This window comes from Myotis daubentonii, chromosome 7 (genome assembly GCF_963259705.1).
Source record: "Myotis daubentonii chromosome 7, mMyoDau2.1, whole genome shotgun sequence".
NCBI classification, from domain to species: domain Eukaryota; kingdom Metazoa; phylum Chordata; class Mammalia; order Chiroptera; family Vespertilionidae; genus Myotis; species Myotis daubentonii.
The window spans coordinates 90591554-90618776 of record NC_081846.1 but is presented as its reverse complement, the minus strand read 5'-3'; the positions used below and the strand labels follow the sequence as shown (position 1 = coordinate 90618776).

Genomic DNA, 27223 nt, shown 5'->3' with positions numbered 1-27223 from the left:
AATAACAAACACATGAGTACAATGTGCTCAGAGGGAAATCAAGGTTGGTGAGACAGTAGCAGATGAGGTGGGAAAGGAGTTCAGTGCTAGATACTGCTGGGTTTTAGAGATCTGACTTAATTTTAATGCAAGGGGAGTTCACTGAAAGGCTTCAGCAAAGGTTATGTGTGATGTAACTTGTTTTATGAAAATGTTAGAATGGGACAGGGGCAGGTGATGAAAGTTGAACCAAAGAGGATGGTTAGGAGGTTATTTAAGAACTAGAGCCCTGACTGGTTTGGCTCAGTGAATACAGCGTTGGCCTACGGACTGAAGGGTCCCAGGTTTGATTCCAGTCAAGGGCCTGCACCTTGGTTGTGGGCACATCCCCAGGAGGGAGTGTGCAGGAGGCAGCTGATCAATGTTTCTCTCTCATCAATGTTCTAACTCTCTATCCCTCTCCCTTCCTCTCTGTAAAAAAATCAATAAAATATATTTAAAAAAAAAAGAACTAGAGGCCTGGTGCACAAAATGTGTGCATGGAGTAGGGAGTGTCCCTCAGTCAGGCCTGCACCCTCTCCAATCTGGGACCCCTCAGGGGATGTCCAACTGCAGTCCAATACCCCTCTCACAATCCGGGACCGCTGGCTCCTAACTGCTTGCCCGCCTGCCTGCCTGCCTGATTGCCCCTAACCGCTTCTGCCTGACAGCCTGATTGCTCCCAATTGCCCTCCCTTACTGGCCTATTTGCCCCCAACTGCCTCCCCTGCCACAACCCACCTCCTCCTCCAGGACCAGCCTCCTCTGTGCAAGGTGGTAAAGATGCCGGGACCGGCCTCCTCCATGCTGTGTGGAGTCGTGGGACCCCCAGGCCTCACTGCATGGAGTGGCCTCTGGGTCCTGCCTTCGCTGTGTGTGTGGCCATCTTGTGGTGGTCACCTTTTGGAGGTCACCTTGTGGCGGCCATCTTGTGATGACATCGAACGTAAGGGCCACATAGGCTTTTATTAATATAGATATGGAAGGTGATGATGAGGGCTTGAATGCATGCCTGCTCAGTGAGACATGAAGGATATGAACTCCACACTCTAACAGAATTTCTTCATACCATGTTCTTTATATTGTCCATATGGCATGCTCCAAGCCTTGGTCACTGCAGAAATTCTTTGGATTAATGATGAAATGAGAGAATGCAATGCTCTTGAGTGTCTAGTCATCCCCAGGTGTGAGATTTATGTAATTCTCACAATGACTTTGTGGGTAGCTTTCTCTTGGCTCTATTTTACAGATAGGAACACTGAATCTCAGAGAAGTTGAAAAGGTTGCCTTGCCCTAGCCAGTTTGGCTCAGTAGATAGAGTGTCGGCCTGTGGACTGAAGAGTCCCGGGTTTGATTCCGGTCAAGGGCATGTACCTTGGTTGTAGACACATCCACAGTAGGGAGTGTGGAGGAGGCAGCTGATCGATGTTTCTCTCTCATTGATGTTTCTAACTCTCTATCCCTCTCTGTAAAAAAATCAATAAAATAATATTTTTTAAAAAGGTTGCCTCAAGTTTACCTGCCAGTCGGTAGCAAAAACAGAATTGAAACCCATATCTGTTGGACTTCCACAATATTTTCTTTTGTTCCTGTTATATCAATTGGTTAAGTTTTCCTAAGATCCCACAGCAAAATAGAAATCTTTTCTTAGGGATAACCCATGTCATCTAATTTATGTCATTAATTTTGTCACTATTTTAGCTAGACATTTGAGGAGATGGAATTAGATGATGAATTCTGTGGCAAATTGGGAGAGTTATTAGAGTAGAGAACTCAGATGTCTGAGACTCACAGCACAGTGTCTTTTTTTTAAAAAAATTACATTTATTGTTGAAAGTATCACAGCTGTCCCCTTTGTTTTTATTTTCCCATTAACCCCTTGCACCCTGCCCCCGTCCTTCTCAGGCTTTCACCACATTATTGTCTGTGTCCATGGGTTATGCATATATGTATGTAAGGTCCCTATTGAATCCCCTTCCACCCACCCACTCCCATCTTTCCTCTTAAATTCATCATGCATTTGTTTCATGCTTTTATGTCTCTGGATATATTTTGTTCATCAGTTTATTTTGTTCATTAGATTTCATATTTGAGTGAGATCATGTGATACTTGTCTTTCTCTGGCTTATTTTCCTTAGCATAATACTCTCCAGGTCCATCCATGCTGTAGCAAATGGTAAAAATTCCTTCTTTTTTTTTTTTTTTTTTTTTTTTTACAGCAGCTTAGTATTTCATTGTGTAGATGTACCACAGTTTTCTAATCCATTCATCTGCTGATGGGCACTTAGGCTGTTTCCAAATCTTAGATATTGAAAATTGTGCTGCTATGAACATAGGGGTGAATATATTCTTTCTGACTGGTGCTTCTGGTTTCTTATGATATATTCCTAGATGTGGGATCACTGAGTCAAATGGGAGTTCCATATTTAATTTTTTTAGGAAACTCCATACTGTTTTCCATAGTGGCTACACCAGTCTGCCTTCCCACCAGCAGTGTACTAGGGTTCTCTTTTCTCTACATCCTCACCAACACTTTCCCTTTGTTGATTTATTGATGCTAGCTATTCTGACAGGTGTGAGGTGATACCTCACTGTCATTTTAATTTTCATCTCTCAGATGATTAGTGACTTTAAGCAGTTTATTCATGTCTTTTGGCCCTCTGTATTTCCACTTTATAGAAGTGTCTTTTTAGATCCTTTCCCCATTTTTTCATTGTATACCTTGTCTTCCTTTTGTTAAGTTATATGAGTTCCTTGTATATTTTGTAAATTAACCCCTTATTGGATGTATCATTGGCAAATATGTTCTTCCTTGCAGTGGGCTCTCTTTTCATTTTGTTGCTGTTTTCTTTTACTTGCAGAAGCTTTTTGTTTTGATATAGTCCCATTTTTTAAAAAATTTTCTCCTTAGTTTCCTTTGCCAAAGGAGATGTATCAGTGAACAAATTGATATGAGAGATGTCTCAGATTTTGCTGCCTATGGATAGTTTTAAGATTTTTATCATTTCATAACTTACATTTTAGTCTTTTATCTATTTTGAGTTTATTATTGTATATGGTATAAGTTGGTGGTCTAGTTACATTTTTTTGCACATACCTTTCCAATTATCCCAATGCCATTTATTGAAATACTGTCCTTAGTCCATAGTATGCTCTTGCCTCTTTGTCAAACATTAAATGAGAATAATATCTTGGGTCAATTTCTGGGTTCTCTGTTCTGTTCCCTTGATCTATTTCCCTATTTTTGTGCCAGTACCAGGCTGTTTTGAGTACAGTGGCTTTCCAGTATTACTTGATATCTGGTTTGGTAATTTCTCCAACTTTGTTCTTCTTTTTCAAAATTGCTGCAGCTATTCGGGGTCTTTTTTGTTTCTGCATAAATATCTGGAGTGTTTGCTCTGGATCTGGGAAATATGCTGTTGGTGTACTAATAGGAATTGCATTGTGCCAGGACTGACAAGCAGACCCTGAGCGATGGATGAATGATTACTCTGACACACATTTCTGTGAAAAAGAGGGCTAAGGGACTCCCTGGCTAGAGATACCAAACAGTCCCATTCTCCTGCCTCCTTAGTCTTTTAATTTAGCAACAACTTGAACTAAAAATAACAATTAGATACTATCAGTAGAGCAAGCATCCTCGAGAAGACACATGTGTCTGCAGTGTCCTCTAAGCAAGGACATCTAAAAACTAAGCATAAAGATTCCAGTAAACACCCAGGGGCTTGCATGTTCACAGACTTCTTTGGAAAGATCAAGGCAAGGGCTGTTGCCTTCAGACAAATCCCCCAGGAAGTTCTGATCTTTCAGAGTTTCCTCCTTACAGATTTTCCAACCAAGTCCCATTCTTCCCTGCAGCATTGAATCTATAGATTGCTCTGAGTAGTAGGGACATTTTAATGATGTTGATTGCACCATCCATGAACATGGTGTATTCTCCCACTTGTTTATATCTTCCTCTATCTCTTTTTTTCAATGATCCTGTAGTTTTCTGAGTACAGGTCTTTTGCCTTCTTGGTTAAATTTATTTCTAAATATCTTAATTTTTTTGTTATTGCAATGATAAATAGGATTTTTTTTCTTTAGATACTCTTCCTGAGAGTCCATTATTGATGTTTAAAAAATACCATCAAATTCTGGGTGTTAATTTTGTATCCTGTATGTTGCTGAATTTATTTATTAAATCTAGTAGTTTTTTGGTAAAATCTTTAGGGTTTTCTATGTACAATATCATGTCATCTGTGAATCATGACAGTTTTACTTCCTCCTTTCCAATGTGTTAGCCTTTTATTTTTTCTTCTTGTCTAATTGCTGTGGCTAGGACTTCCATTACTATGTTGAATAAGAGTGGTGACAGTAGACATCCCTGTCTTATTCCTTTTTTTAGGAGAAATGGTTTCATTTTTTGCCCATTGAGTATTAGCTATAGATTTGTCACATATGATCCCTCTATTCGCATTTTACTGACAGTTTTTTATCCAAAAGGGCTATTGGATTTTGTCAGGCACTTTTTTTGCATCAATTGATATGACCAGGAGATTTTTGTCTTCCAACTTATTTATGTAATGTTTATTTGTTTAACACATTTATTAATTTGCAAATAGTGTACCAGATTAGCATCCCTGGAATAAATCCCACTTGATCATGGTGTATGATCATTTCTATATGTTACTGGATTCTATTTGCTATATTTTGTTGAAGATTTTAACATCTATGTTCTTCAGGGTTATTGGCCTGTAATTCTCTTTCTTTGTAGTGTCTTTATCTGGTTTTGCAATCAGGCTAATGTTAGCCTCATAAAAAGAGCTTGGAAGTGTTTTTCTCTCTGATTTTTATTTTTAATAGTTTGAGGAGCATAGGTGCTAATTATTAGAATTTTTGGTAAAACTCCCATTGTGAAGCCATTTGGACAAGGGCTTTTGTTTCCTTAGAGATTTTTGATCACTGCTTCAATTTCATCAGTATTTATTGGCCTATTCAGATTTGCTGATTCCTCCTGATTGAGTTTTAGAAGATTGTATTTTTCTAAGAATATGTATATTTTGTCCATATTGTCCAGCTTGTTGCAATATAGTTGTGCATAGTATTTTTTAATGATCCTTTGTATTTCTGTGTGGCCAGTTATTACTTAACCTCTTTACTTTCTAATTTTTTTTGATCCTCTATGTTTCTTGATGAGTCTAAGTAGGGGTTCATCAATCTGGTTTATCTTTTCCAAGAACCAGCTCTTGGTTTTATTGATCTTTTGTAATTCTTTTGCCTCTATGTCATTAATTTCCACTCCAATATTTATTATTTCCTTCCTTCTATTTACTCTGGCCTTTTCTTGTTTTCCTCCTTCTACTTCTTTAAGTTGTAGGGTTAGATAGTTTATTAGAAGTTTTTCTTGTTTTTTGAGGTAGGCCTATAATGCTATCAAATTCTCTCTCAGGTTCATCTCAAGTTCATTGTGTCCCATAAACTTTGGATTGTTGTGTGTACATTTTAATTTGTTTTCAGAAAGTTTTTAATTTCTTCCTTGTTCTCTTTGGAAACCCATTCATTATTTAAGAACATGCTATTTAGCCTCCATGTGTTTGAATGATTTTGAGTGTTTTTATTATAGTTGATTTATAATTTAATGCCATTTTGATAAGAGAAAATGCTTGATACTATTTTGATCTTCTTGAACTTGTATAGACTTAGTTTATGTCTTAACATGTCATCTATCTTTGAAAATTTTCCAACATACACTTGAGGAGAAACTGTATTTTGTATCTCTGGGGTAAAATGTTCTGTAAATGCCCATTAATTCCATCTGTTCTAGGGTGTCATTTAGAATACTGTTTCCTTGTTTATTTATTTATTTTTTTAATCTAGAAGATCTATCCAGCAATGTCAGTGGGGGTGTTAAAATCCCTACTATAATTGTGTTGCCATCCATTTCTCCCTTAAAATCCTCCAGGGATTGTTTTTTATATATACTAGAAGCCCAGCACACAAAACTGTGCAGGTAGGGTCCCTAGGGCCTAGCCTCCTGCGATCAGGGCCATCTTCTGCCCATTCACCAGTCCCGAGGCTGAACACTTCCTCCGCCGCCAGGCTGTCAGGCCATTGGGATCACTAGCTCATCCCTGTTTGCTTGGGGGCTCAGGCCTGCAGGAAAGCAGGTGCCAGGCGATTTCACCTTCATGCTCATGCACCAGGCCAGCAACTGATGGAATGCGCTGCCCGCTTGGGGCTGCTGCTGCCACTGCCATCACCACTGCTACTGCTGCTACTGCTGCTGAGGCTTTAGGCGCTGACAGAAGCTGCAGGGCATGCCCACCACCTACCCGCCCCAGTGTTAGCATCCCCAAGTGGGCAGCACGTTCCTTCCATCAGTTGCTGGCCTGGCGCATGCATATGGAGGTGAAGCCACTGGTTCCTGCTTTCCCGCAGGCCTGAGCCCCCGAGCAGCTGGAGATGAGCTGGTGATCCCAATAGCCTGTCAGCCAGCCTTGTTCTCGTGCCACCCACCCAGTACCCCGTTCACCATTACTGATCCATCAGAGCCTGGGAACCAGAGGAAGGGACCAAGAGGTCAGCCATTCATCCCACTAACCAGTCCCCAGTCCCACCCTGCCCTGCTTGAGGGCTGGGAAGGGGAAGGGACTGAGAGATGCTCAATGTACCTTATGGTGATAGGTCACTTGGTTGTCATGGACACTGGCTTTTTATATATAAAGATTTGGATGCTCCTTTTGGGTTGCATATATGTTAACAAGAGTAATATCCTATTTTTGTATGGATCCCTTTAGTATTATGAAGTAGTCTTCATTGTCTCTTATAATGGCCTTCAATTTGAAGTCTATTTTGTCAGATATGAGCATTGATAGCCCAGCTTTTTATTTTTTCATTTCCATTTGCCTGGAAAAAATTTTTTTTTCATTTCTTCATTTTCATTCTGTGTGAGTCTTTTGTTCTGAGGTGGGTCTCTTGTAGACAGCATATATATGGGTCATGTTTTCTTATCCATTCAGTCACCCTATGTCTTTTGATTGGAGCATTTAATCCATTTACATTTAAGGTTATTATTGATAGGTACTTATTTGTTGCCATTCTTATTCTTTATGCTGTGTTCTTCTCTTTCTCTCTATTTCTTCTTCTTACAAAAATCCTTTAGCATTTCTCATAATGAACTCTTTAGTCTTCTTTTGTCTGCCAAGCTCTTTATTTCACTTTTGATTTTCAATGATATCCTTGCTGGATAGAGTAGTATTGTGTGTAGTCCCTTGGTTTTCATTAGTTAGTATACTTCATTTAACTCCCTTCTTGTCTGAAGTGTTTCTATTGAGAAATCAGCTGACAGTCTAATGAGAGCTCCCTTGTAGACAACTTTCTATCTCTCCCTTGCAGACTTTAAGATTCTTTCTTTGTCTTTAATGTTTGCTATTAAATGTGGGCCCTTTGGGGTTCATCTTAGCTGGAACTCTCTGTGTTTCCAGAACTTCAGTGACATTTTCCTTCACCAGGTTAGGGAAATTTTCTGCCATTATTTCTTCAAACAGGTTCTCTATTCCTTTCTCAGATTCTTCTTTTTCTGGTATCCCTATGATGTGAATGTTGTTACGTTTCATGTTGTCCCAAAGCTTTCTTAGTCTCTCCTCCTTCTTTTTATTTTTTTTTCCAGTTGCTGCTCTGCTTGGGTGTTTTTTTTCTACCTTATTTTCTCACTTGCTGATTCAGTCCTCAGCTTCTTCTAGTCGACTTTGAAACCCTCCATTGTGTTATTTCAGCTGTGTCATACCTCATTTCCAATTGACTCCTATGTATTGTTTCAAAGTCTATTTTCATGTTGCGGTAGCTCTCATTAAGTCCCTTATAATTATCATTAAGTTGCTTGTGGTTCTCACTAAATTGTTTGGGCACCTTTATTAACATTATATCTGACAAAGTGCTTGCCTCCTTTTAATTTAGTTCTTTTTCTGGTGATTCCTCCTTTTCTTTCATTTGAGGGTTGTTTCTTTGTCTCCCAATTTTTGCTGACCCTTTGTATTTGTTTCTATGTATTAGATCGAACTGCTATGCCTCCCAGAATTTGTGAGGTGGTCTTATGTAGTAGGTGTTTTGTGGATCCAGTGGTGCAATCTCTTAGATTTCCTGGGCAGGGTGACCTGGGAAAGCCCCTTGCTTGGTTTATTTGGGTTTTCCTGTTGTAGTTGGGTCTTGAATATAATTGTCCCATTGGAGGATGGATAATCTCCTCTCAGGCTGGCTGACTATGTGGCTCACTCCCAACCACATTGTGTGAGCTGTTGTGGAGGTGCACTGTCAGAAACTGTCCTCCTTTGGCTTTAACAACCTTCTAGAAGCTACAAGTGATCCATGGTTTGCGTCTGTCTCCACAGGACTTGGCTGCAAGCAGGAGGGGCCAATCTGCCCTCTAAAGTGGGTTTGTTAGCAACTTGGGGCACAGGGCTGTGTCAGCAAACCTCCCCTGGCTCCCTGGGCTCCAACCATGCCACAAGTGTGTCTTTTAAGTAGCAACAAATTCTATGTCTATTCATGGAAGCACTTCTCCCACTTCATAGGCAGTGTTTGAATGTTGTGTTCCCATAGCACTGGTGCTCCTCTCTATTTTATAATAGGACTAGAGGCCCAGTGCACAAAAATTTGTGCACCCGGTGGGGAGGAGGGGGTCCCTCAGCCCGGCCTGTGCACTCTCTCAGTGTGGGACCCCTCGGAGATGACCACCTGCTGGATTATGCCCGCTCCCCAGGGAATTGGGCCTAAGATGGCCATCAGATATCCCTCTGGCAGCCCAGCAGCCCTCGGGGGATGTCCACTTGCCAGTGGGGAGCAGGCTGAAACTGCAGTCGGACATCCTTAGTGCTGCTGAGGAGGCAGGAGAGGCTTCCACCACCACCGCTGTACTGGCAGCCATCAGCCTGGATTGTGGCTGAGCAGAGCTCCTCCCATGTGAGAGTGCCCTGACTACCAGAGGGCAGCTTCTGCATTGAGCGTCTGCCCCCTGGTGGTCAGTGTGTGTCATAGTGACCAGTCATTCCCAGTCCTTCTGCTGTTAGGGTCAGTTTCCATATTACCCGTTTACTATATAGGATAGAGGCCTGGTGCACAGGTGGGGGCCATCTGGTTTGCCCTGAAGGGTGTCCCGGATCAGGGTGGGAGTCCTGCTTGGGTGCCTGGCTAGCCTGGATGATGGGATGATGGCTGTTTGCAGCTAGTCACACCCCCTTTAGGGTGGGGGTCCCCACTGGGGTGCCTGGCCAGTCTGGGTGAGGGGCTGAGGGCTGTTTTCAGGCTGGTGGGTGACTTAAGCTCCCAGCCTCTCCTTTTTTCTTTCTTTTTTTATTCTGAGATTAATTTACCTTCTATAGCTGTCACTGGAGCTGAGAGCAGGCTCCAGCTCTGAGGCCGTTGCCGGCTGAAAGCAGGTACCTGGGTTTGTTTAGATTCTATAATAGAAACTCTGTTGCCATCACTGGCCGCTCTGAGCTCTGAGGCCGCGCTGGCTAAAAGCAGGTTTCTGGGGTTGTTTAGGTTCTATAATTGCAACATTGTTTCATCCGGAGCTCAGAGCTGAGCTGCAGCAGGCGGGGAACGTTGACTTCCTCCTTCACTGGAGTAAGCAAGCCTTATGTTCATGTTCGCTTCAGCTGCCTGGCTGACAGCTGCCATTTTGGCTGGCAGTTAATTTGCATATCTCGCTAATTAGCCAATGGGAAGGGTAGCAAAGTTATGGTTAATTACCATGTTTCTCTATTATTAGATAGGACATGTCAGCATCACTATCCACACATTGCATGTCCTGTCCACTACAGCTCCTAAGGACCTCATTCCAGACCCAGAGTCTGGTGCAGTGGAAGAAGGGAAGCAATCAGAAGAAAGCATTCAGACACAATGCACACACCATGCACAGATGAAGAATTTAAATTAAAATGTGGTGGAATAGGAAAGTTGAGGCTAACTGGACATTCCCTGAGCAGTAAACCATTGAATAATAAAAAAAAAAAAATTAGAGTCATTTCTCATGAGGAGGTAGAGTGTCTGCCACTAAAATGGACTGGATAGGAACTCAATCCCTCTAGTTATACCAATCACTTTAATATTCCTTCTATAGTTAATTTACCACAAATAATGTGCCAGACACAATGGCATCAATTTATGCATACTATCACTTTATATGTATTTTCACATTAATTCTCATAATAGTCTTCTCTGAAGAATATATATTTCCCCACTTTATAAAATCAAGTCTTAGAGAGGTAGCATGTCCCAAAGTGACCCAGCTAACAAGCCATGGCTACTGTATTTGGGACAGATACAGGCCACTGCTGGGGTGGTGTGGGGAGGGTCTGAAAGAACTGGGGTTTTATAAAAATCTCTCTATATGTGGACAATTTATTTTTAGGGTCCGAACAGTCATCAGCAAACTTTTGGTTAAAAACACTTTACTCCTGAAGAATAAGTTATAAATTTGTATTTTAAAACTGATTACAATAAAGTATGCTTTATGCTTATTTTCATTTCAGAACTTCAGTTTTACAAACAATAATTTTAGGTTATTGGCCAAAAAACTTTCTTAATGTATCATTGTGTATACTCAACCTGTGAATTATAATTTCTTGGTAAATAATAAAAAATGAGAATTTTTGAGTAGCTTATTTCAAATATGACTAAACCCACCCCCATCAAATACCCATTCACCATCATTTCATCCGCATAAAATAGCATATAATGAATCTGTTTAAAATTATAATTAGCCTTATTTTTCTACTATAAAAGTAATAAAATATATTATCAAGTTTTTATAATAAAAATAAAATATAATGTAAAAATAATTTTAATAACACCTCCCAAATTGAGTTCCTACTAACTTTTTTTAAAGACTTATTTTTAAAGCAGTTTTAGATTCACACCAAAATTTAGAGTTTTTTATATCCCACTTTCCCCAAACATGCATGGCACCCCCTCAACAGAAATACTGCATTTATTACAACTGCTGAACTTAAATGGATACATCATAATTACTCAAAATCTACAGTTTGCTTTATTGCTCACCCATAGTGTTGTGTATTCTGTGGTTTTGTATAAATATAATGACATGTATCCATCATTATGGTATAATGCAGAATGTTTTCACTGCCCTAAAAATCATCTGTTTTGCCTCTTCATACTTCCTTCACAATCTGTGGCAAACACTGATCTTTTTACTATGCTCTATGTTTGCCTTTCTCAGAATGCCATATAGTTGAAATCTCACAGTGTGTAATCTTTTCAGATTAGCTTCTTTCACTTTGTAATATACACTTTATTTTCTTCCAAATCCTCTTACACCTTAGTAGTTCATTTCTTTTCAGCAGTAAATAATATTCTATTGTCTGGTTATATCACAGTTTATTGATTCACCTACTGAAGAACATCTTGGTTGCTTCCAAATTTTGAAAATTATAAATAAAGCTGCTTTAAACATTTACATGCAGATTTTTGTGTATTCATAGTTTTTTGCCAGGAGCCGGTCCAAGCTTGCTGTTTCAAGGGACCTGGCATATATGGCATACTGTTCTTAATATGTTTGCTCACCTTCTTGGCACTATGTGTTTTAACCAAGGTCTCTGAGAAAGGTTGTTTCCCCAGGTAGGGATTTTCCCCTGAAGTTAGGGAGGGAATAAAACCTCTTAACTAAGTGCCAGGCGGGTAATTAATCACTTTAACTATGAACAATCACGCTTAAGCTACATAATCTTTACTCCCTGGAATGGAGATAAGAAACGCCCTAAACTTTGGAATAGAGATTGAGAGGATTGGAATCAACTGGTATAAATACAGATGTAACAACACAGAACTTAGAAGACAGAACCAAGAGGCCCAGAACTTAGACACAGAACCTAGAGACAGAAGAACTTCGCTGGAGAGAACATGGCAAAAGATCCTGGACAGAAACTGGCTACAGAACTTGATTGGAGAACCTAGCCAGAACCTGGCTGAAGAACCTGGCTACGGAATCTGGTGACCGAACCTGGCTGGGGAACCTGGAGAACCTGGCTGGAAAACCTAGCAAGAGAACATGGACACAGAACCTGGCTGGAGATCCTAACCAGAACTTCGCTGGAGATCCTGAACAGAACTTCGCTGGAGATCCTGACCAGAACTTGGCTGGAGATCCTGGCTAGAGATCCTGGCTAGGCTGCTGATCAACTGAACGCTGTCTCCATGTCATTCCTTCTTCGCCGACTCCGTCCACACCTTTGGGGACCCCTGGACCTGCTGGGGCAAGATCCCAGCAGTTTTTTTTAACTCCTTTTGATAAATACAGAGGAATGTGATTCTTGGATAGGATGGTAAGAGTATATTTAGATTTGTAAGAAACTGCCAGCCTGTTATTCCATATCCCCACTAACATTTGGTATTGTCAGTGCTTCAGAGTTAAGTCATTCTGATAGGTGTGCAGTGATATCTCATTGTTGATCTAATTTGTATTTCCCTGATGACATATGATATGGAGCATCTTTTCATATACTTATTTGCCATCCGTATATATTCCTTAATGAGGTGAAAATCTCTATTAACTTTTTGGCATACACTTTTTAGATATGTTTACACACACCCATTGTATAAGTGTATCTAAATTACACTTTATGATCTCCTTTTTTTAGCAATCATAAATAAACATTCTTGTATATAAAGACTAAAATTATAACTATCACCTGCACAAGACAGAGCCAGGGATGGTAAAGATGCAATATATTTGCCCTGTTTCCAAATAGCAAAGTCTTCCTTACTGCATATTCTTTTCTACCAAAACCAGATAAAAATCTTAGAATCCTTCCCAACACAGGGTTCTCAGACTACAGTATTATTTGGTCAGAGTTGAATAATAGTCTATATTTTCACCTCTAATGCTGAGCCTGCAAGAAGGGGATCAAGCAGCTCTGATTATCAAGCAAAGTAATAAGAAAGACAAATCAGGAGGTATTATTGCAAAGCAACATCTGACACAGCAGGTCCTGATCTAGGTACTTGTGGTATTCTCATCCTGTTCCCTCAACAAAACTGACATATCACTAATGAGAGGTTTTGCTTCTAGACTGATGATCAGTTCATTTTAACTCAGTGTGTGGTGGTTGCCCGTTCATGAATTATTCCCCTGAGTCTAATTAGGGTGGGTCTAGTCTATATTCTTCCCCTTCAAACAACAGGCCTTTCCAGATGTCGAAACATGCCTATAAAATGGACAACAACTACGCTGGGAAACAGAACTGGCAGTTAAGAGAATATGCATTGATTTTTCTCTTTCTCTCTCTTTGTGCCCAGAATCAGATGTTGCTGACTTTGATGGCAGGAGCTCCCTGCTGTACAGGTTCAATCAGAAGCTGCTGAGCACCCTCAAAGACGTGATCTCTCTGAAGTTCAAGAGCATCCAAGGGGATGGGGTCCTGTTCCATGGAGAAGGTCAGCGTGGAGACTATATCACGCTGGAGCTCCAGAAAGGGAGGCTTGCCCTGCACCTCAACTTGGGTAAGGTCAGGCTTTCCCCCTATGCAGGTCAGCCTGTGGGAAATTCCTCTTGGTAGCAGATCACAGTCCTTGTCCTTCTAGATTATCAAGTGGAAGTCCTTGGAGCACAATCCATGTTTGAGAAGGAAAAGACCACATTTCAAAATGGTTAAGCCATAGATAGCATTATTTACATTAGATAATATTGGTATGTAAGAAGAAATACAAGCTAAGTGCTGGGGTTTATATTGCTTGATTAAGTATTTATTTACTAGTGGCCTGGTGCACAGATTCATGAACATTGAAGGGAAATTAATTATAAGAAATAGCAACATAATATAACAACAACAAAAACATGATATAAAAACAATGACTGATAAATTGATTAAACTTATTCTAATATCTCCTTGTATACTACTTTCAGCGTGCTTGACTAATTTCCCTTGTGATGAAGTATTTACAACTTTAACTTTAACATCACATGATCTTCAAACTCGAGAGAAAGCAACATATAACTGAACATGTCCAAAAACAGATTCAAGTAGGAATATTCCTACTCTGTCTAGATTGGTGCCAGTGAGAGATTTATATGTATCACACATGCGCGAGTCAACATTTATTTTTAAATTGCCAGTGTGTGTCATATGTACTGGCCAGTAGGTTGGTCGGATGGAGGGTTGGTCACTAGCCTTTTATATATCCTATCTAATAATAGACAAACATGGTAATTAACCGTACCTTCGCTACCATCGCCATTGGCTGATCAGTGGGATATGCAAATTAACCACCAACAAAGTTGGCGGCTAATTTGCATACTGCAGGCAGGGTGGGACACTGGTAGTTGCCATCCAGGCCCCCCTGTGCGACCCAGGAACTGCAGAAAGCCAGGCTGCAGGCAAGGCGGCCCCCTGGGACCCAGGAACCTGTTGTCAAGGTCTGCAGGCGCAGCAGTGATCAAGCTATGAGGGGGAGGGTGGGGGGCAGAAGGAGCTACAGGAGTAGCTTTGGCCAGTGACTGAAGACTCTGGCCGGAGCGAGGAGCAAAGACTGAAGGCTCCAGCCTCAGCGAAGACTGTGTCCAGAGCGAAGATGGAAGGCGGTGGCCAGAGTGAAGGTCTGGGTCCCGGGTGCCAGAGGAAAACTGGTGCTGGCAGCCAGGAGAAAGAAGGCCTATTGCAGGAATCTTCATGCAGCGGCCCTCTAATATATATATATACCCACACAGTGGGGCCTTGACTTACAGGTGTCCCAACTAATGAGTTTTTTGAGATACCAGCTGTCTCTCAGCCTATTTTTTGCATTGAGTTGACAGAGTAATTTGAGTTAACGAGCTCCTTAACGAGCTTGGTCTCAGAACAAATTAAACTCGTAAGTCAAGGCCCCACTGTGTGTGTGTGTGTGTGTGTATATTATACCTATTTATCTGTTAATGTCTTTTTAAAATAATTGACTAATTAAAACACACATGCACACACACACGTGCGCACACATAATATAACGAGGCATTTTCACAATCCATTCTATTTAGTACATTTATGAAAATTAAGTTCCAGGAGAAAAAAGGAAAAGAACATTTTAATTTATTGGTGTTTTTTAGGGGAGTAAAGGTTTCATGTGTATGAGGAAAAATCTAAGTTGTTGGGCATTCCTGGATCTCATTAACACTAGAAAGACTGAAACTTAGTATATACCTATATTGCCCAAAAGCATCAAAATGACTGCATTGTGAAAGAATAATATCGGAGCACTCTTCACTTATGTTCCTTAGCTTTTCCAATAACTCACTTCTATTCGACATTTCTTTCATGAATTTAGGGCGCAAAAGAAATAAAATAAACAACTTATTAGAACAATTATCACTGCATAAAGATTCGAATAACAAGTACTAGTTTAGCTTATTGAGCAACTGCAACTTATCAAGTATTGACAATTTGTCATGTACTTGTATGTTATCATGTGACGGTAATCGAAAAAAAAATGAAAACTGTTATTTCAATACAGAGCCGAACTGGTCATATAAGAAATTTACTCAATTCAATAATAAGAGTCTAAAATGTCCCAAGCAGTCAAAATGACTGCTTTTGGGCAATATAGGTATAATATATATATATATATATATATATATATATATATATATATATACTGGAAATGAAGGAGGGGGAGGTAACTACAATTATTAATAAACGCATTTATACGTTGTACAAAAAGTCACAAAATTCTAAGACATTGTGTCCTTATATACATAATTGTTTTTCTAATTGAAATTAAAAAGCAGTCAAAATGACTTCCTTGGGCAATCTAGTGTTAAGGGAAGTACTGCTTTCTTTAGGTGTCCTGGCTGGGCCAGGGTGAGCTCTAGACTTGCCAAATGCTGATTACTTGAGTACAGAATGCCCTCTTGTCTTCCGCACATGTAGGTCACAGGCTTCTCACTGTAGGTTGGCATCTATAATGGCCTTCCTCACCTCAGGCAGATCTTCATTCTACTGCAATCAACCTCCTATCTTTTATAAAAAGAGAGGGCTCACCCTCCTTTATATGATCAAAGGTGCTTTTGAAGGAATGGTGAGCCAATTGCAGAAGGCGGGGAGCAGAGTTCTAAAATATTCAAAAAAGAAATCAGAAAAAGAGCCAAGTGGAGGGAAAAAGAAGTGACCATTTTCCTGTCTCCCATTTAATAAACATTTGTATTAAGGAATGGGGTGGATATTATACCTGTGAAAGGGAATTATCAATCAGTATTTACTGTCAGATAGTAACAAAAAGTCTTAGCAGAATTGAGTATGTAAGTTCAAGTTGCATCAAAGACTGGGGAAAATCATAGATAAATGAATTTTAGCAATTAGAAAGAGAGACATAAGAATGAAGATTAGTTCAGACTCACCTAAACATTCAGCAGAAATGCATTGGTTCATTAACTGGCCTTCAAATTCCAGGATATATGTATGGATAAATGAAGTGGAGCCCCTCCCCATTTATAGGTGGCTTAAAGAGCATTGTGGGTGAAATTACTATCACTTGCCAGTATATCTGGTGTCTTCTGTTGGTAATATTAAATCTATCAGTTGAAGCTATTTATATTTCCAATTTATATATGCCATTCACCCTCTATAGCTTTGTTACCTCAGTGCATGTTGATGGAAAGGAACAGGTGTGGTCATGCAACAAATTTCACTGTAATTGCAGATATGTGCTGGCTATATATTATAGGGAAAGTTGCATTATTTACAAGTCTTTTTTATTCATTTCTGATGAGGGCTAATAATAACTATCTTACAGAGCATGGACATAAAAACCACAAAACACTATAAATGAGTAATTTATGACAGTAAATGAAGATGGGGAAGTATCAAGAACAGAAGCTCTTTATATTACTCATTTATTCAACACATATTTTAATGTCCCATGTCCTGCGCTACCACATCCTCCTGAAAAGAGATGGATATGTTGAGATAAACAGGACCTGCTCCTTGTGATAATACATAGAATACAAAGGAAGCCTTTTTTCCCTCCAAATTTAAGCTTTTCTATATTTCTGACTGTGGTGGTAACAAAGTAAAACCTCATTTAGCAAATGATTCAGTAGTAAGAACAACTTCTGTCTGTATTCTTCATAGTTTTGGAATGCTTTCATATTTTCATCTGCTCATGGATTCACCCCATTTCTATCAGTTTCCATGGTTTCCTGTATTTACCTGTTTATGCAGTCACCTAGGATAGCTTTTTAGTAGCTCCCTCTTCTAGAGAGACGCATCCACATGTCAGTACTGTATCTCTCCATATCTCAGTTTTAGCCAGCAGATCCCTGGGAGCATCCACTTATGGGGAATTGTGTTGAGTTGCCCATTATAAAATCTCTGTAATTCAGCTTTCACGGGGGCAAGATAACACTTTGTTTAGGGCACCTACCTAAAGTAGGCTCTTGAGGCAAATGGAGTCCATTGGAAACCAGGGCTTTCCATTTCAAACATCAGGCCTGACAAATACACACCATTCCTGTTCGACTGGCTCATTACCAAGTCTATTCTCCTAAATGCCTCATGAGCCATTCTCTTCACTACAACAGTGTTTGATATTTATAAATAGTCACAATGGGCTAGAATCCCATACAAACTTCAGAGCTTGCCTATTAGATAAGTAAACATTAACTTCAATTTACTCATGTAGAATATTAGGCTCAAGGAGGATAAATCACTTGTTCAATTTGCACAGCTACCTATTAGGTGTTACCACTATTAATATCTAGTTATGTCTAACCATTTTTTTTACTATTATTTTAAAACTAGAGGCCCAGTGCATGAAATTCCTGCACTGGGGGGGGGGGGGGGGAGGGGGGCTCCTGCATTGAGAGTCTGCCCCCTGGTGGTCAGTGAGCATCATAGTGACTCTTTTTTCTGCTGTTCCGTCAATTTGCTTATTAGCTTTTTACTATATAGGATGTAGTTTTATTTATTTCAGAGAGGGAAAGAGAATAATTGGTTGGCTTCCTCCTGCATGCACCCTACTGGGGATCAAGCCTACAACCCAGGCATGTACCCTGAGCAGGAATCTCACTGTGACCTGGTTCAGTGGTCGACACTCAACAACTGAGCCACACAGCCAGGCACTATTATTTTAAGATTATAAAATATGTCAATGATACATCTAATAAGGAATTGGTATCCAAAATGTATTAGGGTCTTACACAACTCACCACCAAAAAATCAAACAATCCAATTAAAAAATGTGAAGAAGATCTGAGGAGACACTTCTCCAAAGAGGACACACAGGAGACCAATAGGCATATGAAATGATGCTTAACATCACTAATTGTTAGAGAAATGCAAATTAAAACCACGATGAAATATTTCACACCAGTGAGAATGGCTATCATCAATAAATCCACCAACAACAAGTGGAGCAAAGGGAACCCTCCTGCACTGTTGGTGGGAATGCAGACTGGGGCACACTGTGGAAAACAGTGTGAAGGGTTCTCAAAAAATTAAAATGGAACTCTGCCTTATGACCCAGCATTCCCACTTCTGGAAATATATCCAAGGAAATCCAAAACACTAAATTGAAATGTATACACCTCTATGTTTATTGCAGCATTATTTACAAAAGTCAAGATATGGAAACAATCCAAGTGCCCATCAATAGACAAGTGGATAAAAATGCTCTGGTATATACAAAGAGCTCTGACCATAAAAAAGGATGAAATCTTACCATTTGCTACAGCATGGATGGACTTATATGTGAAATAAGTTAGTTAGAAAAAGTCAAGTACCCCATGATATCACTTACGTGTGGAATCTAAAGAACAAAATTAAAAAAAAGAAAGAAACTGGAACAGACTTGTAGACACAGAACCAACAGTTATTTGCCAAAGGAGAGGGAGTTTGGGAGATGGGGTAAAAAATGTTTAAGGATTTAAGAAGTATAAATTGGTAGTTACAAAATAGTCTGGGAGGATGTAAAGTATACTATAGGGAATATAGTCAATAGAATTGTAATAACTACTAATGATTCCAGGTGGATACTGGAAACATCAAAGGGAAAACTTTTTATTGTGTATGATCTTTAAAAAAAATTATCAAATGTTTCAGTTTTAGAAAACTTAAAAAGAAATAAAAAAGCAATTATAACAAAGTGAAGGAAAGAATCACTTGAAATCCTATAGCCCAGTCATGTCTTCTATTAAAATTTGGGTACATTTTCAAGTGTGTTTCTTCATTATTTACATGATTTCTTAAAACATATTATGTAACATCTATGTTCTTCTCAAAGTGGAAAGCGCTCATACCATCCATGATTGTGTTTGCTTATTTATTTGTTTTAGGAAAATGAAGAGAGAGAGAGAGAGAGAGAGAGAGAGAGAGAGAGAGAGAGAGAGAGAGAGAGAGAATCCCAGGGGATAGGCTCCAGAATGGTGCTGGGTCAATGGAAAAGGGAGTTCCCTCTGGCTTCTGTGGACACTCCAGCAGTTTCTTTTAGTGGCAGGTCTCCAGCATGTGTTTCTTATCTAACCTCTGACTTTACCTTTTAGATACTGGATGAGGTGGGGGTTCAGTGCCATTACAGGCTGCAGATGGTCTTTGAGGGCAGATAGACTGTGGTTCTTTCCATGCAACTCTCTTTGCAGACCACCTGACTCATTACCTACTTATCCCTGCTGTGGCTGATTCTAATAGATTACCATATTTTTCCATGTATAAGATGCCCCCATGTGTAAGACTGTCCCCACTTTTCCAACCCAAAATTAAGAAATCAATATTTTAAACATTTTACTGTTTTCCTCTTAAGGCCTTCTTCTTTTTTGGCATCTTAAGGAGTTGTTCTTCCTGTTTTCTCCACTGTCTAATCACATACTCAGTGGGAGGAGGCCCAAATTGACTCTCTGTAGCTCTATTTCCATGCTCTTTTGCAATAGCTGATTATATTCAGTTTGAAATTTTCAGAGTAGGACAATTGCTTACCAGTATTTATCTTTTTTTTATTTTTTGACATTTTTATGGGCTCAGAACACTCCAGTCCCTGTTGCATCTGCACACTCTCCACCTCCACTTCCAATTATTGCATCAGCTGCCATCAGTTAAATAAGGCTCATGATTGGAGAAAGCCTGTTTGACAAAGTATGGGCAGCTGCCCACAGGCGCAGTTCCTTCCTTGGATGACTTCCATGTATAAGATGCCCTTCAATTTTCAGTCTAACGATTTTAGAAAAAAAATAGCATCCTATACACGGAAAAATACAGTAGCTCTGTGTAAACTTGAATTAGGTGGACCTCCTCTGATTACTTTCTTAGAATAGAAAAATGATTTTTCTATAACTATGAATAAGAGACTTCTTCTCTCAGTTCATAAGGTTATAGAGATTCTGCTTCTTGGTTTTTACACATCCCTCAGGTCACTGGTGGCAGTGTGCCCTCTGTGCTTTTATAGCAGCACAAACGCAGACACACAGGAGGGGAAATCAAAGAGCAGAAGTATTATGCCACTGGGAACTGCCATAGGAACTAAGCAAGACATCAACAGTAAATGTAGGTCACTCATCCTCCCCACAGACCAGTGCCTTGGAGCTGAGGCCGAGTTCTGTGCTGCCTGCAGGTGCAGCGGTAGTGAAGTGGGAGTCCTGGAACCAAAGAGACAAACACATGCAGTGCAGGTGTCCCAGAGCCAAGCATGGGGTTTACAGGCAAGAGCACTGGATTGTATGACCCCCGTTAAGATATCTTGAGAAATCATTCTCCAGAGTCAGATGGGCATTTACTTCAGCTCTTTCAAAATCCGGGCATTTTAAGCCAACCACATATACTTATAGAAGTTTGGTGATGTTTCTGAGCTCGTATGAAGTACTAGGGAAGAATTTTCAAAGGTTGCTGCTTTTCAGATCCCACACTTAAGCACTGTACTAGACGTTTAAATATAGATTTAGTTTGCATTACACAGGCATGGTACAAATTATATATAAGCCCATTTTACAGATTAAGAAACTGATGATCAGTGTTGCCTAGTCAGTTTTTCAAAGTCACATATTTGCATAAGTGTAGAGCTTGGATTACATCCCTCTTTAATCCTACACCAATGTCCTTATATTAATGATTAAAATTTTGTAAACCTTCATTAAACAATTGCATGCTAATTTTCAAGTCCATATGCATATGTTAAATTGTGAAAATGGGGAGAGATGGGTGAGAGAGGGGAATCCAGAAAGGCTTATTAATTAACCTTGAGTTATCTAGAGATTTTATTATTTAAAAAAAGAGGAAGACAGTCATTTTATACAAAGTGTCACCGAGAGAAGATTCACCACATTTTTCATAAATGTTCTTATTCATGCAATAAGAATTTTTGAACAAATATATTAAGTCAGGCACTGAGCTAGGCCTAGGATTAAAGATTACATTTAGCAGTCCCCATTTTTAAGGAGCTCCCAGACTGATAAAACAGTTATTTCTATGCACTCTAACTTTGTAATATTAATTTAAAAATATAATTATGCATCACCAAAATCATAGCATTTTCTAAGATAGCAAAATCACAGAAGATGGGTACAGAGGAGTGACCAAACTTGAGCAAAAATCCCTAAATCTGGAGAGTGTTTTATTGAATAAAGAAGTTCCTAACAACTAAAGATATGCCTTTCATTCATTGCTTCAGTGATACCTAAGGATTTGCTCCGGTTTGAGGGCCACACTCTCTGTAATCAAATGACTTCCTGTTAGTTTCTTTTTATTTTCTTCAGAAGGTCTCACTTGAGTACCTCGGAGAGTATTAATTAGCTCTGCATATACTCACATGGGATTTTTATGATAATGAATAGCCTATGTAGGTGAAATATTTTTTTTTATTCTACATCATATCTCCCCCCTTGTACTGTTGCCCCATTTTTGTTTTCAACCAAGCTCACTTTTTCGATCCATTACATTATTTTCTGAGACCCTATATTCCTCTATATAGCTAATGTATGTGTGATGGATGCAAATGGTCAGAACATAAGACATGAAGGTAAAAGAGTATCATTTTTTCCAGTAGGGATCCTGTGAGAATTTGAGCTTTAGGATCAGAGAGAGCTGAGTTGTAACCCTAATTCTTTGTGTCCTTGAGTAAGTCATATGGCTTCTTTGAGACAGAGATTTTGAAGGGTCGTGTTCAGAAACAATCAAAACAACATACATAAAGTCATTCCCTCATGTGAGAAGTTTAATAAATAATCTGAAAAATTAAAGGTGGGTCAGTCAGTTCTGAAGATCCAAGGGGGGCAAGACATCAGGAGCATCCATATGAATGGGCGATTATTTCAACAAGGAATCCATCCTTTGTAAGAGTGTCTTTGTTTTCTGAAATACAGTCTTAAACAAGAGAGTTCCCAAGCCTTTTGCTCAGGGTATCTGAAATTCACAGACTCTGCAAGTTAAAGTGGCACGCACTTCTTCACTAAGATACGACCAAGCAAGAAGCTTCAATCAAAGACTTTTGGGTGAAAACACTGTGAAATGCACACACTTAGTCAGAAAATGTTCCTTCTAAGGGAGAAGAAATTGACATGTTTATGTTAGGGGTGGAAGATTAAAAGACTAAATTAGAAATGCTTTGCAAGCATTTCATGCTTCCTATACAAATTGTACACCCTTGCAGGTTTTGAGCAATATTTATACTATTTTCATTTTAACTATATCTCAAGCCACATGAGAACCAGTTTATTTAAATTAGAAATAAGATTTTCCTTAAATTTTTTAGCCTAAAAGATAGCTACTGCATATTTTTATTGTCTTTTCCCCCTCCACATCTGTGTATGGGAATTTTTATATTGCCTTAATCTATTGTAAACTGGTTAAAGCTAGTAGTTGGACCTCAATTGTCACCAAAATGAAACTTGCAATATATATTCCAGGATAAAGAGTTTTATAATCTTTTGAAAACTGTTTTACTGTGATATTTATAATGACATTTCTTCCTGCTCACACTAGTGTAGATATAATTCAAAACCCCTACTTCATAGATTGCAGAAATTCCATTTCTGAAACTGTTTAAACAAACTAACTTTCACTCAATTTGTTTTAACACATGATTTTTGAGTATCAACATAGAACAGGTAATGAAAAGGTGAGTGAAATTCATTCATGCCAGTCATTTATTGTTTAACTAGAGGCCCAATGCATGAATTCGTGCACAGGTGGGGTCCTGAAGTGGGTGGGGAGGGCCGAGACATGATTGGTCCTCTGGGCGGATGATGGGATGCCCTTGCTGGCCAGGGATCCAGATCCATCCAGCTGACTTTTGCCCCGGTTGTCAGGAGCCACCTGGTGGCCGCTTTTATATTGTTTCTTCCTTGAGGAGCATCTAGGGAGGGGAAGCAGCCACAGTGCCCAGCCGATGATGGCACTGTTGGGATCATGCCAGCAGCGCTGGTCTATTGGTGATGGGCCCATTCTCTGGAGATTGGACCTGCAGGACTACTGAGAGAGTGAGAGGCTGCTGCCGGGCTGGTGGGCCATTGGGCCAGATCTCAGCTGAGTGGTGCTCCCGCTGTGGGAGCACTCTGACTACAGACGCTCCTGTGTTGAGTGTCTTCCCCTGGTGGTCAGGGAGCATCATAGCAACTGATTGTTCCAGTCTTTCCAGTTGTTCCAGTCATAGGGTTGTTCTGTCACTTAGGCACTTAGGCTTTTAGTTAGTCAGATAGATAGATAGATAGATAGATAGATAGATAGATAGATAGATGGATAGATTTAAAAGTAACTTGAGCACTGGCCAGTTTGGCTCAGTGGACAGAGCATTGGCCTGGGGATCAAAGGGTCCTGGGTTCAATTATGGTCAAGGGCATGTGCCTTGGTTGCGGGCTCGTTCCCCAGTGGGGGATGTGCAGGAGGCAGCCAGTCAATGATTCTCTCTCATCATTGATGTTTCTCTCTCTCTCCCTCTCCCTTGAGGAGCATATGATTTGAAAAAAAATATTTGCACTCCTATGTTCATTGCAGCATTATTTACAATAACCAAGCTATGAAAGCAACTGAAGTTCCCATCTATAGGCAAGTAGATAAAAAAGCAGTGGTACATGTACAGAATGGATTATTACTCAACCATAAAATAAGAATGAGATCTTAACATTTTCAAATTAAGAAGTACAAATTGGCTGTTAAAAAATAGTCATAAATAATTATGGGGATGTAAAGTAGAGCAGATTCAATAATCCTATCTAATAAAAGAGAAACATTGTAATTGGCGTACGACCGCTACCCTTCCCATTGGCTAATCAGCGAGATATGCAAATTAACTGCCAGCCAAGATGGCGGCCGGCAGCCAGGCAGCTTGAAACTAATATGAGGCTTGCTTGCTTCAGCGACGGAGGACTGCAACGTTCCCCGCCTGCCTTGCCGGCCTCTGAGCCTGCAGTTTCAAACATTGTAAAAAATATAGACGCTAAACAAAACCCCAGAAACCAGCTTTCAGCCACTGGGATCTCAGAGCTGGAGTTGATACAGAGTTTCGATTATAGAACCAGATAATTAAACAAACCAGATACCTGCTTTCAGGAGCGGAGGCCTAAGAGCTGGAGCCTCAGAGCTAAAGCTGGCCCAGAATAAAAAAAAAAAAATAAGGAAAAAAGAAGCAATTGGGAGCTGCAGTCCCAGCCTGAAAACAGCCCTCAGCCCCTCACCCAGACTGATCAGGCACCTCAGTGGGGACCCCCACCCTGAAGGGTGTGTGACCAGCTGCAAACAGCCATCATCCCCTCACCCAGGCTGGCCAGGCACCCCAGTGGGGACCCCCACCCTGATCCAGGACACCTTTCAGGGCAAACCAGCCAGCCCCCACCCATGCACCAGGCCTCTATCCTATATAGTAAAAGGGTAATATGCCTCCCAGCACTGGGATCAGCGGAGCTGAGAGTCCTCCCGGCACCGGGATCAGCGTCACTGGTGGCAGCGCCCAAAACCCCTGATCGCCCTGCGGCTCTGTGTGTGACAGGGTGCGGCGCCCCAACCCCCCCACCCCCCACGGGCCCTGCTCTGTGTATGACGGGGTAGAGCCATAACCTCCCCATCGGCCCTCCCCTGAGTGTGAGAGTGGCGGCGCCCCAACCACCTGATCGGCCCTGCTCTGTGTGTGATGGGGTAGAACCATAGCCTCCCCATCAGCCCTGCCCTGAGTGTGACAGCGGTGGCGCCCAAGCCCCTGATTGGCCCTGCCCCCAGTGTGACAGAGGGCGGTGCCCCAACTCCCCTATCAGCCCTGCTCTGTGCATGACAGGGGGGAGCTCCCCAACCCCCAATAGACCCTGCTCTGTGCGTGACAGGGGGTGGTGCCGCAACCTCCCCATCAACCCTGCCTTGAGTGTGACAGGGGGCGGTGCCCCAACCCCCCAATCGGCCCTGCTTTGAGCCTGACCAGGGGCTGCACCTAGGGATTGGGCCTGCCCTCTGCCACCCGGGAGCAGGCCTAAGCCAGCAGGTCGTTATCTCCCGAGGGGTCCCAGACTGCAAGAGGGCACAGGCTGGGCTGAGGGACTCCCCCTCCCCCCAGAGTGCACAAATTTTTGTGCACCGGGCCTCTAGTATTATAATAACTGTGTATCATGTCACTGGGGCACTGGAAATATCAAGGGAACACTTTGTAAAGTATATGATTGATTAACCACTATGCTGTACACATAAAAATAATAAAAAATAATATCACATGTAAATTGTAATTGAAAAATTAAAAAAATATTTAAAAAGCAAAAAAAGTAACAATGTGGGAGATGTTCAATAATTTGCATATCATTCATATTGTGTTCAATCAGTCAGCCTTGCAGGATAAGGATTATGTTTTTTAAAAGTTTGTTTTTCCCATTATCGAAAATAAGTATGCTTACTCTAAAATAAAGAAAATTAAAACCACTGTATTTTACTAAACACATTATTGTCTAATACTCTTATCTATTTTTTTCGTATTTATAATTTAGTATATGTTTATACTTTTCACTTTGCATATACATATATATATATATATATATATATATATATATATACATTTCAAATACATTTTTTATTGATTTTAGAGAGGAAGGGAGAGGGAGAGATAGAAACATCAATGATGAGAGAGAATCATTGATTGGCTGCCTCCTCTCCGCCTCATATTGAGGATCTAGCCTGCAACCCAGGCATGTGCCCTGACTGGGCATGGAACGGTGACATCCTGAGCCTCAGCACCACAGCGGCTGGACTGCATTTTTTAAGTTTTTAAATCAATAAGGTATAAATTATTGAATATCCTTTTATTTAATGTTATGTTTTTATTTGGTAAAAAAATGGCAGTCATGCTCCCAACTGGTGTGGCTCAGTGAATGACACTTGACCTATGAACCAGGAAGTCACAGTTTGATTCTCCATCAGGGCACATGAAGGGGTTGCTGGCTGGATCTCCAGCCTGGTGCATGTAAGAGGCAGCCAATCAATGATTCCCTCCCATCACTGATGTTTCTATCTCTCTCTCCCTCTCCCTTTCTTTCTGAAATCAATAAAAATATATTTTTAAAAAGGCAGCTAGTACTGAGTATACTTTTAAAATCAAGTAAGTACTTCTTAAATTTATTAATTTTTAGATGTCTCTATAATATTCCATCTGCTGATTCTAAGTTTATGCAAAGTTTTTTTCTCTCTTTCCAAATAATGGAATGTTATCTCCAATTTTTAAATTATTGGATATAAAAACTATTTTACTATATTTTAGTTTGTTTACTTAGGGTAGATTTCTGGAATGTAATTTACTAAGTAAAAAGTTATTAAAACATTTTACAAAGTACAATATTGATTGCTAAAATATTTATTGACATAGGTGTTTTGTTTTAAGTTTGGTGGATTTCATTTTGCATTATCTTTGGGCAATAAAAAAATGGATTGGATAACCCTAATCGGTTTGGCTCAGTGGATAGAGCATCGGCCTGCAGACTGAAGGGTCCTAGGTTCGATTCTAGTCAGGGGCATGTGCCTTGGTTGCGGGCATATCCCCTGTGGGGGGTGTTCAGGAGGCAGCAGATTGATGTTTCTCTCTCATCAATTTTTCTAACTCTCTATCCCTCTCTCTTCCTCTCTGTAAAAATCCAATAAAATATATTTTAAAAAAAAGGATTGGCTAAGTAAATGAACAAATAAACAATGAGCAATACTAATCCATTTTTGAGGAAAGGTCAACAAATTGCTTTACATATTTATGAAAATGTCATGAGGCATTTTACAATGAAAAGGTAAGTGTGCTAACTAAG

At 40.2% G+C, this 27223-nt stretch overlaps 1 protein-coding gene across 1 annotated transcript in view; it reads left to right on the top strand.

The window, feature by feature from the left end:
• CNTNAP5 (contactin associated protein family member 5) overlaps positions 1-27223 on the top strand; it is an 883495-nt gene that overhangs the window by 382674 nt on the left and 473598 nt on the right. Inside the window, exon 5 of the mRNA XM_059704743.1 lies at positions 13315-13518. Within this exon, the coding sequence (XP_059560726.1) occupies positions 13315-13518 (204 nt within the window). The remainder of the gene's footprint in view (positions 1-13314; positions 13519-27223) is intronic.